At 44.6% G+C, this 18713-nt stretch overlaps 1 protein-coding gene across 1 annotated transcript in view; it reads right to left on the reverse strand.

The window, feature by feature from the left end:
- Positions 1-1820: 1820 nt before the first annotated feature.
- Positions 1821-18713, reverse strand: part of SEZ6L (seizure related 6 homolog like) — a 92763-nt gene continuing 75870 nt past the window's right edge. Inside the window, exons 13-16 of the mRNA XM_025399159.1 lie at positions 12196-12228; positions 9981-10092; positions 7602-7704; positions 1821-5158 (exon numbers count right to left, since the gene is read on the reverse strand). Of these exons, the coding sequence (XP_025254944.1) occupies positions 5129-5158; positions 7602-7704; positions 9981-10092; positions 12196-12228 (278 nt within the window). The 3' untranslated portion in view covers positions 1821-5128. The remainder of the gene's footprint in view (positions 5159-7601; positions 7705-9980; positions 10093-12195; positions 12229-18713) is intronic.

Consider the following 18713-nt stretch of genomic DNA (forward strand, 5'->3'; position numbering starts at 1 on the left):
CATAAACCTTGATTGATTGAGACACCTGCCTCCGTCACTCATTTTGGTTGTCAGAAAAAACAATTAAGCAAAAAGGAAGCAGAACTTGAAGATTTCGCAAAATTTCAGCCTTTCCCTATTGAAAAAAAAAAAAAAAAAAAAAAAATTAGAAAGCTTGTTCTGAAGAGAGCACTGAGAATGTGTCTGAACAATCACGTGGTGAAGAGATCACGCACGAGGCCAGGAATGGCGGCTCATGCTTGTAATCACAGCACTTTGGGAGGCTGAGGTGAGGGGATCACTTTAGCCCAGGAGTTCGAGACCAGCCTGGGGAACATAGTGAGACGCTGTCCCTATAAAAATAAATAAATAAAAATTTAAACAATAGAGATCATGAGTACAACTCATGCACTTCATCAGCTATCTTGGCAGAATCCAGGAATGGGATTATACCAGTGAAGACACTGCCAGTTTGAACTAAAGGGGGTAGAGAAAGCAGGACAGAATAAAGGATGACTCTCAACCTTCTTGGAATCTACAGGACCAAACCATAGAGCCATCAGCTATGAATGTGTGCTAAGAATGAAGCAGAAGGTGATTAAAGAATCATCAGGGGTGCCATTGCCACCATAGGCCCCAGAACCAAGGTGTTTTCTCCTCTGTTTCCAAGGGCAGGGCTTTGTCTCTGGTTTCAGCCAGGACAATCCCATCCAGTGCCTCAGGGGTGGACTGCTCTCTGAAGAAAGCTGTGTGAACAGGGAAGCTTGAAAGAGCCGTGGAGGTGATGCTGCCACCTCAGTGGGCCTTTAGGGCAGAGCATCAAACCAAAGAAGCTTATTCTCAAGTCTTGAGATCTAATGGAATTTACCTTGCTAGGTTTTGCACTTGCTTGAAACCTGACACCCCTTTCTTTTATTATTCTTTCTTATTATTCTCCTTCCTTATTTCTCCCTTTTGGTATAGCAATGTCTATCCTAGGCCTGTCCCACCATTGTGTTTTGGAAGCACATAACTTGTGTGGGTTCACAGATTTACAGATAGAGAGCAGTTTGCCTCAGGATAAATCATGCCTTGGTTCTCACTCATACCTGATTTAAATGATATGTACATGAGACTTTAGACGAGTCGATGGTGTTATGAGTTAAGACTTTGGAGGCTGTTGGAGTGCAGGAAACATATTTTGCGTGCAAGAAGGACATACATTTTGGGGGTGCCACGCGTGCAATGCTATAGACAGCTGTGTCTCTCCAAAATTCATATGTTAAAGCTCTAACCCCCAATGTGACCGTAGTTGGAGATAAGACCATTAGCAGGAAATTAAAGCTAAATAAGGTCAAAAGCACTGGACCTCATTTGATAAGACTGTGGCTTTTTAAGAAGAGGAAGAGCTGCCTCTGCCTCTTTCTCTTCCTCTCCTCTCTTCCTTCCTGCCTTTTCCCGTCCCTCCACTGTGTGAAGACATAGCAAAAAGGTCATCTATAAGCCAGGAAGAGAGCTCTCACCAGGAACTGAATTGGCTGGTACCCTGATCTTGGACTTCTCAGTCTCTAGAACTTTTAGAAACAGGTTTCTGTTGTTTAATCCATCTAGTTTGTGGTATTTTCTTTTGACAGGCTGAGCTAAGACAGGGAGGATGGTGGAACATCTGATGATGGCAGTGCTGCCAAACCCATCTTGTCCCAAACATCCCTTGAAGGTCCCAAAACCATTCCAGAGTGGGATGTCCTGTCTTAGCATCCAAAGTATCCGTAGGTGTTACCCCAACCCAATCCCCAGAAACTGGAAACATTCCATTTGGTGCCATCCTGAAGTGTCTGTAACAAAAATCCCACACACTTGAGTCTTTTTCATCGGTTTTATTAGCATCAATATATACAAAGTGGAAAATGACTTAATTTCATTATTCTAGCTTAGAAAGTTTGTTTTGCTTTTTATTCCGTTTGGCGATAAAATGGAAATGAAGATTTCCCAGGAGAAAGCCTACCTTTGGGGGTGCTGAACAACTCAAATAATATCTGACCTCAAATGACCCATCATGCCTAGTCAAGGACATAGGAAGGTCATGCCCTTTGGATTCACTCAAAGGGCATTTTTGCCTGAGGCCCATGCCTCAGCCTAAAGCTACCCACATATTTGCCAAATCACTACTTCTTACACAACCCTCCTGATTATGCAGACGCTTTGCTTCCTTCTGGGCTGTGTGGCAGTTTTCAAAGCTATCAGCCTGAGGTTCTATAGGCTCTCCAAGGGGTGAGCTTCAGAAGATCATAGTTAAAGCACATCTATGAAACTAAGTAAGAATGGCCATCAGGTAGCGATCAGAATACTTATGTTAGCTAAATAATTCTACAAAAAAAAAAAAAAAAAAAGAGCAAAAAGCTGAGCTCCAAGCTAAAGAGGGTCAAGTGTGTGCATTTTTAAAGCACAGGGTGGTAGCTGACAGATACAGCTTATATGAATTAGCATGTAATACACGCCATCACATGCATTCTCTGAAGCTCACAATCTCTGTAAACGTATTTCCCCACTGTTTTAAAAACAAAGAGTGGCTTGTAGGAAGGCTCAGTCCATTCTCGAGTTTCTCAAGAGTTTATCCTATTCAAAAATATTTAATCCCAATGGGTTTTAATATTGATCTTATAAAAACAGACGTCTATGAACTGTAATGAGATGCCTTGCACATTTTTGGCACTATTGTTTTTTTACCTTTACGTATTACAAATACACATTCAGATATTTTAAAAAGAAAAATAGACACCAACCTGTCTTTTCAATCACACTGTACATCGTTGAACTCGTATGATCCGTCTCTAGGCTAAAACAAACTTTTAAAACATGGTTACAGGTGCGGTACTACTAAGACAGAACTGAGACACTGGTCTCCTGAAAAAAACAACAATGACAGCAACAACAACAAAAAAACAAAAAACCCAAAGCCTTTTCTATCTTTCCAATAGCGAATAAGAACACCTGGGGTGTGGCCTGGCTAGTTTTGGGGATAGGGTTAGGATAAAGATTTATATTTTGTCAGTCTTTATAGAAGGCAAATGTTTAGTTTTCACATAACCATAATATGTTCTAAAATCAAATATTATTAATAGAGTCTTCACTCCAGGTGACCCAGGGTTAGGGTTAGAATGAGCATCCAATAAGGATTGGGTTCTGCCTTTTAAGGAAAGGTTACATTATTTTTGTTGTTATCTTTCTCCAAACATGACATTGTTCACTAATGGCCTGGAACACTTCTCTGGTTCTTGCATTAAATGGGGCTTTGGGTCCTGGAAAACAGCCTTGAGCTATTTCTTGCCATGGACCACACAAGCATGCCTTCAGGAGTATACATGCAAGATTCTTTTCTGGCAGAAGGAAAATATTCTGGTCTTAGACCCCAAGATTGAGGTCTGAGTTCCTGCTGGCAAGGAGAGTACATGTGTGCATAAAACCAGCTTTCCCTATCTTGCTTAAGATGTTTTCAATGTAACCACCAAAACATAGATTCCCCACCATTCTCCCTACGGTTAGAAAGATCTTTTCTTGTTTGAAACCCAGCAGACTTGAAACAATTCCAGAGAGAATGGGAGGGCATCAAAGAGAGTTCCAAATGCCACTGAGCCCGTGTGCCTGTCCAAGCCATTGACTGTCACCACCACGTCACCGGTCCCAGGGAGGTGAGTCTGCTTTACACATAGTATTTCTTCCATGCACCCACACCCTCCACCTTCTCTTTATTCCTGTATTTAGAAAATAATTTTCCAAAGAGTCACACATGCACCAGCTTCACTGGGTTGGGGGAAAACAGACCCTGATAAAATAGGAGGAATGCCCGTGTGATTAGATGTGGGGCTATGGAATCCTTTCTGGATGAAATTCCTCTCTCTGTCTTCATCGATGTTCAGGTCAGACGATACAGGATTCCACTGGACGGTTTGCTGTGATTTAAAATCTCCTGCCCCTGTTCTCTGCAGCTCCTCAGTCAGCATTCACACCACCCTCCAACATTCAGACAGCTTCAGAGAATAGAAAAATAGTTTCTTCTCATAGGACCTCCCGCCCCCTGAAATACTTGATGGCAAGTATACTCTGAAGATGACACCTTTTAGAGAATCAGTGCACTTGACTCTCCTCTATTTTGAGAGCTGAGAGATATTCCAGAACCCCAGGAGAAAACAGAGCTCACCCCTGGATTTCCAAACATAGCACCTCCTTTTTCCCATCACAAATCCTTGTCACTGTATGAGTGGGGCCGCCGGTGCCTCCTAAGCCTGTGTGTTTATTATCACAGCTTGAGAGTGGCTTGCTGAACATGGTGATTGATTCTGGCACTCGTAGCATAAATTATGTGCTCTTTCATCGTTGAAAGAGTGTCAAAGAACAGAACATTTTATTAACCCACTTCCCTTACCCAACGATCCCCCTCACCCAATTCTTCATTGGAACTCTCAAATCTCTCATTTTTTCTCTGAAAAATTCCCTTTGGTCATTTGTCACCTTTTTAGAAGGAAAACGTTTTCTTGTTTTGTCACTGTCCAGCAAGGCTAGAGTGGTAAAAGACAATGTTTATGTAACACCTTTGCTACCTTCAGAAGAACTGTGAGAGGGAGGGGATGTGGTAAAACCTTTCGGAAGCTGGTAGAATGGGAAGAGAGGACACAGAATTTGTTTTGGAGCGCAGTTCCCCAAATGGGTTTAAGTACCCATGCTAAATTCCAACCCAAACTAAGCCAACAAGAAATACCCTTTCCAACCTAATCTTGGGACTTAGATTTGTACTGAAAACACCATGGGCATGGTTCCCAAAGATGCATGCAATTCGATGCAGCCTTAGCATGGCATTGCTGATGGGAGAAACTCCATCTGTTGTTTTGTGTTTTTGCTGCCGCGATTTGCCACTTTGCAAGTCTTCCACCTGCCTTCAGAATTGAGGCTGTAACATGAATTTTGCTGAGGCCGCAAAACATCCAAACCCACACCTATTTCACTTTTAAATATAATAAATACAGGGAAGAAAACAGTAAACCTTCAATAAAGAGTCTAAAGAAAAGACAGTCGACATTCTGGGATTTCAATCAAATGCCACATGGTCTCTGGATGAATGTCTCGAGGAGATTGTGGCTGAGTTCACAAGTCCCCTTCTCAGGTGTAGCTCTCTTTAGATAGAAACCTCATACTCTCTGGTTTCCTGCAAGAGAGAGAAGCACAGATTTGTCAAACCCTTGTGTGGTAGAGTGATATACATACGGGGATGCAGTTCTTGGCTCCTCTGTATGTCCATGCCCTTGGTCGTAACTTTGCAGTGCCCTCTCACTCTGACCCTGACTTGCTTTTGCCAATGGGTTATAAGGAAATGGGGTACAACAGCTGCTTGAAACATACTTGTATGTTTCTGCTCACATCCTGCCCATCTGTCATCACCATGAGCTAGGCTTTAGTCGCTGCAGGAAAATGAAAGACACACAAAGCAGATCTGAGTCACTCAGCCATCAACCAGACAATGTCAGGATTACCACCCAGCTAAAACGCTGACCCACAGACTGAAGAGCAAATGAATGCTTGTTGCATTAAGCCATTGAGTTTGGAGATGTTTGTTACTCAGCATTACTATAGCTCTAGGTCACTGATACACTCTACTAATAAGTATTCATAATGTCTAGTCTCTAAAATTTTTAATTTCAGTCTGACCTTTTCCCATGATTTCAAAGCAAGCTACATAGAATGCAAAACAACATATGCCCTGATCTACCATTGCCATATGAAATGACTACAACATGTGGGTAGTTGAATTTCTTCAATATTTATGGAGTGTGAGTAATGTATTCCAAGCCCCAGGGACAAGGAGCAAGGAGATAGAAGAAGTCACAGGCTCAGCCCTGGAAGTTGTCACTGTCACATACTTTAATGGAAGTCTCCAGCTCCCATTCAGCCAACACAGATGTGCAATCACATCTATGCTTCATGGTACATGGGAGTGTGGTGGGCAGGCCCCAAGGTGGTCTCCATGATCCCCACCTCCTGGGGCTCATGCCTTTGTGTGGTCTCCTTCTTTTAAGGGTGGGTGGAGCCTGTGACTTGATTCTAACTAGGAGAATACACAGGTACTAGGATGTCACTTCCATGTTTGCATGACACAGGCTTGTGACTTCTATCTTGCAAGATGACTCTCTCTCTCATGGTGACTTTGAAGAAGCCAGCTGCTATGTCATGAGATGCTCTATGGAGAGGCCCACATGGAGGAAACTGAGGGTGGCCCCTAGAAGACAGCTCAAAGAAATTGAGGCCCTCATTCTAACAACCTGCAAGGAACTGAATGCTGTCAACAACCATGTGAGTTTGGAAGTGGATCCTTCCCTGGTTGAGCCTCAGATGAGACTGCAGCCCAGTTGCTGCCTTGTTTGTAGCCTGTGAGTCATAAAGCAGGGGGTCCAGCTAAGCTGTGCCTGGCTTCCTGACTTATAGAAACTATGAGATAATAAATGTGTGTTGTTAATTTAGGCCCCTAAGTTTGCAGTAATATTGTTACACATCAATAGATAACTAATACAGGAGATCAGAGGAAGTGGAGGTGAAGGAAGGTTAGTGGGACAAGAAACAAGTCAGGTTTATTCCCCCCAAACATTGGGAGATGGTTGCACATCGTTACACAGTGAATTTGAAGGATGATGGTTTTGCAAAGTCATAACCAGCCTTTTGCTTCCTCGCATGTGCCCTGGACCTTTGCACATGCTCTCCCATCTGTCTGACATCCTCTTCAGCCCACCGTCCAAGCCCTAACCACTTCCCATGTCTCAGCTATACTCTCACTTTCTCAACGATGCCTTGCCCAACTCCAAGTGTCCCCATTATACATTCTCCTAGCAATTTTTTCATAGTCCTTAAAAAGTATTATTTGTTGTAATCAAAATATTCATGGACACATTGGATTGTCGGAGGTCCAAGGGAGGCAAGATAGCATCGCAATTAAGAGTGTGAGGTTGAATTTGCATCCTGGCTTCAGGCTGTGCATCCTGGCTGTGCACCACCTTGGCCAAATTATTCTTTCCTCTCTCTGGACCTCAATGTCCTCATCAATCAATTAGAGATAACTGTGGAATGTATTGCAGAGAGCTGCAAGGATTCAAGGAGATTATGCATTTAAAGTGCTCAGCACATGACATGTATTATTATTGATAATAGTAATTCACAAGATGGTAAACTCATTACTGGTGGAATCTGTGTCTGTTCGGGTTCATGACTATGTTCCTAGCACCTAACACAGGGTCTGACACTCAAATGTGTAGGGATGTTTCACATGCCTTTGAATAAAGGGTGGAGCCCAGTGGGATGTGTGGGAATGCTGTACATTGCCACCAGACCACTGGTGGTCTGCTGTCTGTGGGTCTTGGGTGCAGCCTCTTTTTTCTGTGGGTGTTCTGCTGACAGTAATCAGCCTCTTGGGCTCGTCCTCAGCACCAATCACTTGTAAAGAGAGCTGGTTTCTCCCAGCAGTTATCTCTTTAGGGCTCTTCGTGGGGATAAGACAGGACCACTGGCTGTGCGCAATAGGAAATGAAATGTTTTGTCTTATTGTTGGTGAATTCAGAGCAAAGAGGGAGGGAATTGGAAAGAGACGAGAGAGATCAACTCACCCCTGTCTCATAAATGGGGTTGTCAAACTCGGTTTCCACGGTGATCTGGCTGTAGGGGTGGGAGTACATCAGAGGCAGGCGGAGATTGGAATAGTAGCGACATCTAGGGGAGAGAAAGGAGACAGAAGTTACTTCTCCCCAGCTAGGAGACACATTACAATATTGAACGGGAACAGTTGGTGCCACTTCCTGAGCAGCGGCACCTCTGTGAATGACAACGAGGATGTGTGCAAACAGCCTTTCTCAGGCGAGAATCCTAGTGAGGTGAAAGCAGAAATCATAACTGCTCTCAACTTGCAACCCAGGCAGCAAAAACCAAAGCCTTGTGACCCCCTCTTACTAGGGAGGGGGCGGAGCTTAATTTGTTTTCTCCTGGAAGGTCACTCAGGTCCCTCTTGAATGCAAAGGGAAACAAGAACAAGGATGAGCATTTATTGAGCACCTACTGTATGCCATATTGCCTTAGATCAGCCTTCCTTGACCACCTATTTATTTATTTATTTGTTTTGAGACAGGGTCTTGCTCTGTCACCCAGGTTGTAGTGCAGTGGTGTCTCACTGCAACCTCTGCCTCCTGGGCTCAAGTGATTCTTCTACCTGCACGCACCACCACACTTGGCTAATTTTTTTTTTTTTTTTTTTTTGAGATGGAGTCTCGCTCTGTCGCCCAGGCTGGAGTACAGTGGCCGGATCTCAGCTCACTGCAAGCTCCGCCTCCCGGGTTTATGCCATTCTCCTGCCTCAGCCTTCCGAGTAGCTGGGACTACAGGCGCCCGCCACCTCGCCCGGCTAGTTTTTTGTATTTTTTAGTAGAGACGGGGTTTCACCGTGTTAGCAGGATGGTCTCTATCTCCTGACCTCGTGATCCGCCCGTCTCGGCCTCCCAAAGTGCTGGGATTACAGGCTTGAGCCACCGCGCCCGGCCTTTTTTTTTTTTTTAAGAGACGAGATCTCACTATATTGCCCATTTCCCAAGCTGGTCTCAAACTCCTGGGCCCAAGCAATCCTCCAGCCTTGGCCTCCCAAAGCGCTGGGATTATGGGGATAAACCACTATGCCTGGCCCATGACCACCTATTTAAAGGTGATTTCTCTGTTACTCACCACACCTAACCATTTCCTTCATTGTGTTTATCTTAGTGTGTTATAATTTATTTGTGTACTTACTCTACCCTGCCCCCAGTAGACTGTGGGCTCCATAAGGGCAGGGACGATTTATGTTAGGCATGTTCCTGCCTCAGAACTTTTGCACATGCTGTTTCCCTGCATGAAACCTTCCTTTTTCACATATCTGCATAGGTTTCTTTTGTTTTTGAAATGGAGTCTTGCTCTGTTGCCCAGGCTGGAGTGCAGTATCACTATCTCGGCTCACTGCAATCTCCTCCTCTGAGGTTCAAGTGATTCTTCTGCCTCAGCCTCCCAAGTAGCTGGGATTACAGGCGCCCACCACCATGCCCAGGCGAATTTTATGTTTTCTTTTTTTTAGTAGAGATGGGGTTCCACCATGTTGGCCAGGCTGGTCTCGAACTCCTGACCTCAAGTGATTCGCCTGCCTTGGCCTCCCAAAGTCCTGGGATTACAGGTGTCAGCCATCATGCCTGGCCTGCATAGGTTTCTCATGATCACTTTCAAGTCCTTGCTCAAATGTCATTTCTCAGTGGGGCCTCCTCTAGCTACATTATTTAAAAGTCAACCACCACTTCTATTCCAGAATGCTTGCCCCCTCCCAGCCTTCTCTTCCTGCACTTATCAGTTTTAACACATATATTTGCTTACATACTTTGCTTACTGTCTATCTTTCCTTGTTAGAACTTGAACCCCAGGAGAGCAAATATTTTCTTCTATTTTTTTTTGTTTTTTCACAAATGATGTTTCTAGTACCCAGAAAACTGAATGGCACCTAGTAGGTGCTCAACAACAGTGAATGTGAATGAATGAGTGGTTATTCTGGGACATGGTTTAATCTCTTCCTTCTGCATTCAATGCAAGTTTCTATGACCCCCAACACCTGGGACAGTGTCTGATATACAACAGATTGCCAATACGTATTTGTTGAATAAATGAGTGAATGCATGAGTGAGTGACGGAAGGAACGAATCAACATGTCTGGCAATATGTCATATCTACGTCCTCCAATAAACCATAACCTCCTTGAGAGCAGGAATAGTATTTGTCTTACTTGCTTGGAGGTTTCATAATCGCCCAGTGTAAATATTTATCCCACAGAATTGGGCTGAATCTGGGCATCTCTGCGATCACACAAACGCCACTATGCCCGAGCTACAGGTGGAGACCTTGAGGCTCAGAGAGATGAACCGCCCAGTCCCTCTGAGTGCTGGTGGCTGAGTGCTTGGCAGTCATCTCCCCCATCAGCTCCCTACCTTGTGATGTAAATGTAGGCTCCTCCCAGCAGTAAGGAGATGATGAGGACCGGGATGAAGATAGCCAGGGCCATGTTCCCCCCTTCCAGCGACGTCTCTGCTGCCGCTTCTGCTACTGAACACAGGAGCCAGTGAGGTCCTCATTTCCCAGGTATCTGACTCCCATTGAGTGCCCACCTGCCCAGTTCTCCACCCTTTGGAGACGGCTTTCCAAGGTCTAAGGCTCTGTGAGGGCCTTAGACCTTGGAGGGCCATCTATAAAGACTAGAGGAAATGGTGCTGTTCCTTTGCAAGAGGTCCCAGACTCATCCTTGGGTGGGTTGGCCATAAGAGCTACAGAAAATCACACTGTTTGAAACCTGATCATACCATTCCCATTTTTGGGGGGCTACAGTTAAAATCTGGTTAAAGTCCAATTCACAGGAAGACTAGGAGAAAATCCCAAATTCAGTAATCGGGAAAGCAGATTTGCTGGACATTCCATGGAGTGGAGAAGAGAAACAGGAATGGGTCTGGACCCCAGATGCAGGAGTGGTGGGCGAATCTGGGTTTGTGTGTGTTGTTGAGTTGAACAGTGCTGGTGGTTTCTCACCCACAAGGTTTCTAAGGGATTCTCAGACTTGGTGCTCACCTGTGGAGCGGGGAGCTTGTTGCATGCAGACTGGCGGGCCCCTCCTGGACCTTTTGAGTCCCACTCTCCAGTCCAGGAGTGGGCTCTGAGCATTGGGGACAGCTCTCCGCCCTGCACACCCCAGTGACACCCCAACTCTGAAGGCCCGGTGTTGATTCCCAGAGGCTACCCTTGCACATTCCCTGGCTGCTCTCTCAACCTCCCATTATTTGTGGCAATTGCAAGAACTAGAACAGCTGCTGCAGGGGACTGGGGCAGAGGGCTGCTTTCCCAGCATAGCTTGAAGGCGGATCCTCCATCCCTTCTAGAAACTTGGCCTCCAGGTTTCCTCTGCCATTCTCCACGGTCACATCTAATAGAGCTTGGCTGTACACCAATCTATAACCCATTAACCACCACTTTATGGGGTCTGAAAAATCAATCCTAATACCCACAATAAATGCATGAGCACAAAACGTTACGATGGCTCTCATAAGCTCCGAGCACCCCCAGCCCTTTGACACGTTCTCATGGTTCATTGGTCGGCAAAAGGCAGAAAAAGGATACTCTGAATGGAAACTAACACGAAGTGCCCTCTATTTTCCAAGTGGAGTGTCTAATTCATGCTCCTTCACTTATATTTGAGCCCTGGTTCCACCCTCTTGGATTCAAGTGTTGTCTGTTACAAGGAACAGCCACTAGTGAAATGTAATTTACATAGCCCCAGATTCTAAGTGAACTCATTATTGTCAGAAGGCTAAAGATGGCTCCAGGAATAATCAAAACTGCTTGATTGGGTAAAAACACTTTTTTTTTAAAAAAAGAAACAATATATTACAGTATATATTTTAAAATATATATACTATAATATACTGTATTTGTATTTACATGTATATACAGTAATATATTACAGTATATATTTTACATCACAGCCCCGGTGAGTGGTTTTGTACCGAATTCAATAGCGGTGACATAGAACGCTGGACATTTCACACACGGGAGGGGTTGGAAAGGGAAGGAACCACAAAATGAAAACAAAACTGAAATAAAATCCTGGATAGATTTTAACATCTGCTCCTCATGAATAAGTCTCAGTTGGGAATTTCTAATAAAAGGAGAGCTGAAGTAAGGAGACATGGGAGAAGGGGTGGGTATGTTGAGGGGAAAAAAGACTCAAGGAAAAATGGACCATTGAATGTTTCCAGGGCAAACTCTTCTCTCTGGAAACCAGGAGGACTCTCAGCATGGAAGGTGACACGTCACCAGATTTAGTTCCCTTTCTAGAATGGCATCATGAAAAGTTTTACAATAGGGTTATGCCTTTCTCAGGCTCATGGGCTCTGAGCTTTCCTTGTCTCGTTGCTGTTACCATGTAGAGAACAGCTGTCAAATCCCTTTCAGGTTGCTCGTAGGATCCTGACTTGCAAATCCCATAATTTTTTTCCCTTACAATATTATTTTAAATTTATCTTTGGCAGTGTGAAGGTAGAATTTATTTATTTTTTTAAGTGTCTACATAAAGATATTCAAAGACCTGCCCTTGTTTTGTGTGCTATTAGTTTGATTTATTAAACTTTTTTTTTTTTTTTTCATTCTGGAACTCACCTTCTAAAGCATGTTCAAAACTGTCTTGATTAACTGAAAGAGAAATCAGGAAGCATTGGTCAATGTAAAGTGAATTCACTTCATTTGCATGAAATGAGGCCAAAAAATTAGATGCAAAAGCCCATGCCATGCTTTGGTGAAGTTAGTGTTATGTTTTGACTTGTCTTGGGCCACTATAATCAGTGAACGTGCCTGATTATACTTCACTTCCTAAGTTCCCAAGAGAAGATGAGATAGATAAGACCCAACGTCAACAACAGTGATAGTGAATAATTACTGAACACTCACCGCGTGTCCAAAATTGTGCCAAGAACTCTATATACATTTGCTCATTTAACCCTCACGACAATCTTGTTAGGTCAATGCTATTATCATCCCCATTTTACAGATGAGCAAACAGAGGTTCAGAGAAGTGAAGCGACTTCTCTGACATCACACAGCTTCTCAGTGATGGAGGCAGGATTTCTATCTGGGTTGCTCAAGCTCTGTGGTTTCTGCTCTCAATCATGTGGTTAGGGTCTTTTCATCATTTTCACGTGGGGCAAAGCACGAATGGATTGCGAGGCCCAAGACCTTTATACAAAATCCAGCCAGAGATGGAACTGTTCTCTTGTTTTGAAGACTATCTATGTACACCTCTCTAATTTCATTCTTATTCCTTTTTATTTGATGAGGCTTTGTATTCCATGTGAAACTATTTTTTTTTTTTTTTGAGAAGGAATCTCGCTCTGTCGCCCAGGCTGGAGTGCAGTGGCGCACGGTCTCTGCTGACTGCAGAAACGATTTTTAATCATTTATATTTTCTGTAAAACTTCTCTGGAGGTTCAAGATGATGGGGACTGGCACCCCATCTTTGTCATCAGTCATGGTGGTAGCTGAGCACAAAAAAATACCAACAAGGATGGACGTTTATTACAGGAATGCAAAACCCCAGCGTGAAGGACTTCGATGAAAAAATTGCAGCATTAGGGGATAGGAGAGAGTGGCCGCCAAAGGCTTAGCTATACTCATGTCTCCAATCCCAAGACATCCTAATCCATGCCTTGGTTAAAGTCACTCTCTGGTTTACGCCATCATCACACCATGACAACAAAACCAGCTGAAAAGCTAGCTGGCTAACTAAGTGCACACATCTCTGCAGCTTTGGCATCAAGAAAATGGAAAGATTGAAGCAGATGGTCCCGCCCCAAGATGTGAGTCGCACCGTGGTTGAGTGGGAGTGCATGAATGTCCATGTAATCCTAGAACTGGGAGGAGGCATTGAATCTTGTGTCCCTTGGAGCCCCGTGCTCATGGACCGCAGGGGGCATGTTAAATGCAGATTCCTGGGCCATTCCTGGGACTTGCCAGGGCAGTATTCTCAGGGGTGGACCTCTGCAGGTCTCACCAATGGCCCAGCAGTGCTGATGCATCCAGTGGGCTCACTGGCTCCTCTTTAGAAACTCTGATCTGGGCTCCCCCAGTTAGTTCACAAAAAGGGAAACCAAGGTCAGAGAGGGAAGGAGGCTCACTCAAGGTCACACAGGTGGTCCACAGCAGAACCGGGCTGGAGCCTGGGGGCCCCATGTCCCAGTCAGGTGGCCTCACATTGGCATTGAGTTGCTTCCCCTCCTGCAGACCACAATGTCATGCATCCCAGTTTCTTTTTCTGAAGAGGAAGTGATTTATCGTTTGCGTACAGAGTTGGTGGTGGGACGCATCTCAGGAGTGGAAATGGGGAGGGAAGAAAGGTGCAGGGGTGTCCCGAGAGCCTTTCCTGCTAGCAATTCCATCACAGCTGTGGGAGAAAGCAGTGAGCTGGTGCACCTTGTGGGGCTTCTAGGGATGCTAGCTCATAGAAAAGAGAGGTTTCAGGGATCACCTGCAAAATGGAGCCTCTTTTTAGCTTTCCTGTTTTTTTTCTTTTTTTTGGTCATTTGTGTATATTCTTTTTTTTTTTCCACAAAATCTTGCTCTGTCACCCAGGCTGGAGTGCAGTGGTGCGATCTCGGCTCACTGCAACCTCAGCCTCCCGGTTTCAAGCAATTCTCCTACTTCAGCCTCCAAGTAGCTGGGATTACAGGTGCACACTACTATGCCCGGCTACATTTGTGTATATTCTGATGGTAGTTTTATTTTCCTATCAGTTTGGCAGCATGTAAAAAACATTGAAAACATACAGTGCTGGTGAGGATGTGGAGAAATGGACATTATTACACGTTGTTGGTGAGCATGGATTGCTCCAATTGCGGGCAACGATTTGGTGACATCCAGGACAACTCTGTATCCACAGGCCTTTGCCCACACCATCAATCCTGCTTTGAGGAACCTGTCCTGCAGGATGAAAAGTGCCAGCATCCAAGGATTCATGGGCAAGAATGTTTTTACAAAACAAAACAAACAAAAAACTGGAAGAGAACTGATGTCTCCATCAACAGAGGAAGGGCTGAATGCACTGGGGAACAGGCAAGGTGTGGAATGATGGGTGGCAATTAAAAAAAATAACATGGTGCTACATTTGTAATAAGTAAAACACAGAGTACAGCATGATATGGACCCCCCTCCCTTTTTTTTCTTTTGATACAGGGTCTTGCTCCCTCTCCCAGGCTGGAGTACAGTGGTGCAGTCATGGCACACTGCAGCCTCAACCTCCTGGGCTCAAGCAATACTCCTGCCTCAGCTTCCCAAGTAGTTGGGACTACAGGAGCGTGTCACCATGCCCGGCTAATTTTTTTGATTTTTTTGTAGAGATGAGGTCCCACTATTTTGCCTAGGCTGGTCTCAAACTCCCAGGCTCAAGTGATCTTCCCACCTTGGCTCCCGAAGTACTGGGATTACAGGTGTAAGCCACCACACCCAGGTTTTTTTTTTTTTTTTTTCTATAAAACAAAAACAAATATCCCTCTCTCTTTCCAAGTATATCTACATGTACAAGCCTAGGGAAAGGTGTGACACTGGAAATTCAAGTGATCATCACTGGCTTCCGCAGAAGAAAGAAAGGGGTGGAGGAGAGAGGAAAACTCTGCTTCTTCCATTTGAAACTCTGATTTCTTCTACTTGTTCCATGAGATACCTTCGCAATTAATCCAAGAAGAATTTAAAAAGCCACGTGGCAGATACAAACACGTTGTCCAGGCCAAAGTTGCCCTTTTCATGGTTTTCTTATTTGGGTTTTTTTTTTTTTTTTTTGAGAGGGAGTCTCTCTCTGTCGCCCAGGCTGGAGCGCAGTGGCTGAATCTCAGCTCACTGCAAGCTCCGCCTCCCGGGTTCACGCCATTCTCCTGCCTCAGCCTCCTAAGTAGCTGGGACTACAGGAACCCGCCACCACACCCGGCTAATTTTTTTTTATGTTTAGTAGAGACGGGTTTCACTGTGTTAGCCAGGATGGTCTCCATCTCCTGACCTAGGGATCCGCCCGCCTCCGCCTCCCAAAGTGCTGGGATTACAGGCGTGAGCCACCGCGCCTGGCCAAGGTTCATTAAGAAACAAATCCTGCTGTTTTCTCCCCTGCAGAAAACTCCTCAACAACGTCAAATTAACTTCAATTAATGTCCATATGACAGTTACAGGGTTTACAGGCAATCTTTACTCAGGAACTTCCCAATACTTAAGCTCTACAAAGCAGGTTTCCTGTACTATCAAAAATAAATTTAGGCCGGGCGCAGTGGCTCACACCTGTAATCCCAGCACTTTGGGAGGCCGAGGTGGGCGGGTCACGAGGTCAGGAGATTGAGACCATCCTGGCTAACACGGTGAAACCCTGTCTCTACTAAGAATACAAAAAATTAGCCAGGCGTGGTGGCAGGTGCCTCTAGTCCCAGATACTCGGGAGGCTGAGGCAGGAGAATGGCATGAACCCGGGAGCGGAGGTTGCAGGGAGCCGAGATCGCGCCACTGCATTCCAGCCTGGGCGACAGAGGGAGACTCCGTCTCGGAAAAAAAAAAAAAACAAAAACAAAAAACTGCTTATATAAGTCATTGTCATTCATGTGATGAGCCCCTGCTTGATACCTGGTAAGATTAAATTGCATCACTTATGCTAGTGTTTCGCATACTTGGCTGATGACACAATTCACCTGTGCGGTTAAACTGGTCCCTGGGTCCTGCTTCAGACCCAGTGAATCAGAATCTCAGTGGAAAGGGCTCAGGACTCCGTTTATGTTTGCACTAAATGTTTGGAAATCGCGGCCTTAAATGGTTCTCAAATTCAAAGTGCATTTGAGAGCTTGTTAAAATGTTTATTCCAGGCCCGCCTCTCAATGATTTTGGCTTGGGAGATCTGGGGTAGATTCGGGAATGTATGAACACACCTAGGTTTCCATGCTGCGGTGATTGGCTGGTTGGGGGTCTTTCTTAGTAGCCCTGAAAGTGGGAAATTTACAGTCATGAGATGCGGGTTCAAGTCCTAGCTTTGTCTTGTACTAGCTGCGTGACTTTGGGAAAGTCACTTAACTTCTCTGAGCTTCTCCTTCTACATCTGTAAAACAGGTAAGATGACTCACCTATTTTAGTGGTCATAAGACTTAAATGAGGTGATTCAGGGTTTTTTTTTTTTTTCTTTTAGGTAGATAAAATTCACATAACATAAAATTAACCATTTTAAAGTGTTAACAATTCAGGGGCATTTAGCACATTCACAATGTTGCACAACCATGACCTCTGTCTAGTTCCAAAACATGTTCATCATCTCCAAAACAAGCCCCATACTCATTAAGCAGTCCCTAGACAACCACGACTCTGCTTTCTGTCTCTATGGATTTACCCATGCTACATATTTCCTATAAACAGAATCCTAAAACCTTTTGTGTCTGGCTTCCTTCACTTAACATAATGGCTTTGAGGTTCATCCGTGTTGTGGCATGTGTCAATATTTCATTCCTTTTTTTCTGGCTGAATAATATTCCCTTTTTTCTGCCACACTTTTGTTTATCCATTCATCAGTTGAGGGGCATTTGGGTTGTTTCTATCTTGTGGCTCTCGTGAATAGTGCTGCTATAAACATTCATAGACAGTGTTTGTTTGAACACCTGTTTTCACTTCTTTTGGAAATATACCTCAGAGTGGACAAACTAGCTGGGAATGTAGTTTTAAGTCTCAGAGCTGGGGTTCATGAATAAGGCATTTGGGGATCCACTGGAGTTATGGGTTCCCAAGTAGAGACATAAAACTTCACGCTTCTGAGGGCAAATTCAGTGCCTTTTGCCTGATTCTCAAAGGGGCATTAATGCAATAAAGGTTAAGATCCACTGGCCTAAAACACTGAACGTATTTCCGTTACTATGACTGACTGTGCACTTCAAAGATCCAGATAAACGAATCCAAATTTTACTCAGTGTGTTACAACTTAATTTTAGTGATGAGTGTTCAATGGATTCTAAGATGCAATTTTCTCACTTCACCATCTGGGAGGTCGGGGCGAGGCTTAAAGCAATAGTGTGTAATAATAACTGCCACCAGGTGGCGCTCATGATTCGCCGTATGCACAAACGTGGGGGCGTAAGAGTATCAGGGTTTGCAGAATGCCAGGCAGCACCCTGGGAGATCACCCCGTAGGCAGTGGGAGAACACTCCTAACCCATGGGAACTAATTGGTTGTGAGAAGGCGGTGCAAGAGGTGGGAAATAATTAAGCAGTGTTCTCTAAGCAGGGGTCAAAGGCAGGCAGAGGTTGGACGCGGTAATCACAGTACTTTGGGAGGCCGAGGTGGGAGGATCGCTTGAGGCCAGGAGTAGAGACCAGCCTGGGCAACATAGCGAGATCCCCATCTCCACAAAAATAAAAAAATTTAGCTGGGCATGGTGGCGTGCACTTGTGATTCCAGCCGCACGGGAGGCTGAAGTGGGAGGATTGCTTGAGCCCAGGAGATTGAAGCTGCCGTGAGTCATGATCACGCCACTGCATTCCAGCCTGTGCAACAGAGCAAGACCCTGTCTCCAAACAAACAAACAAAAACAAACAAACAACAAATAAACAAAAGCCAGGCTGGTTCACAGGGCAGGGACTAGGGCAAGGCGAGGCGTCTAGGGCGAGAAGTGTACGGAGACTCTTTTTTAAAGGCTGTTCTATGGGACACTTGGTCACCTCCTTACATTTTTCGCCTCAGGCACCTCTCTTGCCTCAACCTCGTCCCAGCCCTGCCTCAATGTAACTGCAAGCCCCTTGTATCAAAGACTTTAGTTCGTTATGGACATTCCTACTGAATTCTGCATCCTTGATGCTTTAATGGGACAGGAGCAATATATATATGTACACATGTGTATGTATATGTATGCATATACATGTATGTATGTAAATGTATATATATTTTAGTACAGAATGACATTCAACTGGAGCAATATTGAGTGGAGGTTAATGTTGAAGACCTGGAGTAAAAAATGATTCTACAGCTGGGTGTGGTGGCTCATACCTGCAATCCCAGCTACTCAGAGGCAGAGGAGGGAGGATTGCTGAGGTCAGGAGTTCTAGGCCAGCCTGGGCAACATAGCAAGACCCTATCTCTACAAAAAAATTTAGTAATAATTTAGAAAATCAAAAGTGCC

The sequence above is a fragment of the Theropithecus gelada genome, chromosome 10 (assembly GCF_003255815.1).
Source record: "Theropithecus gelada isolate Dixy chromosome 10, Tgel_1.0, whole genome shotgun sequence".
Lineage (NCBI taxonomy): Eukaryota > Metazoa > Chordata > Mammalia > Primates > Cercopithecidae > Theropithecus > Theropithecus gelada.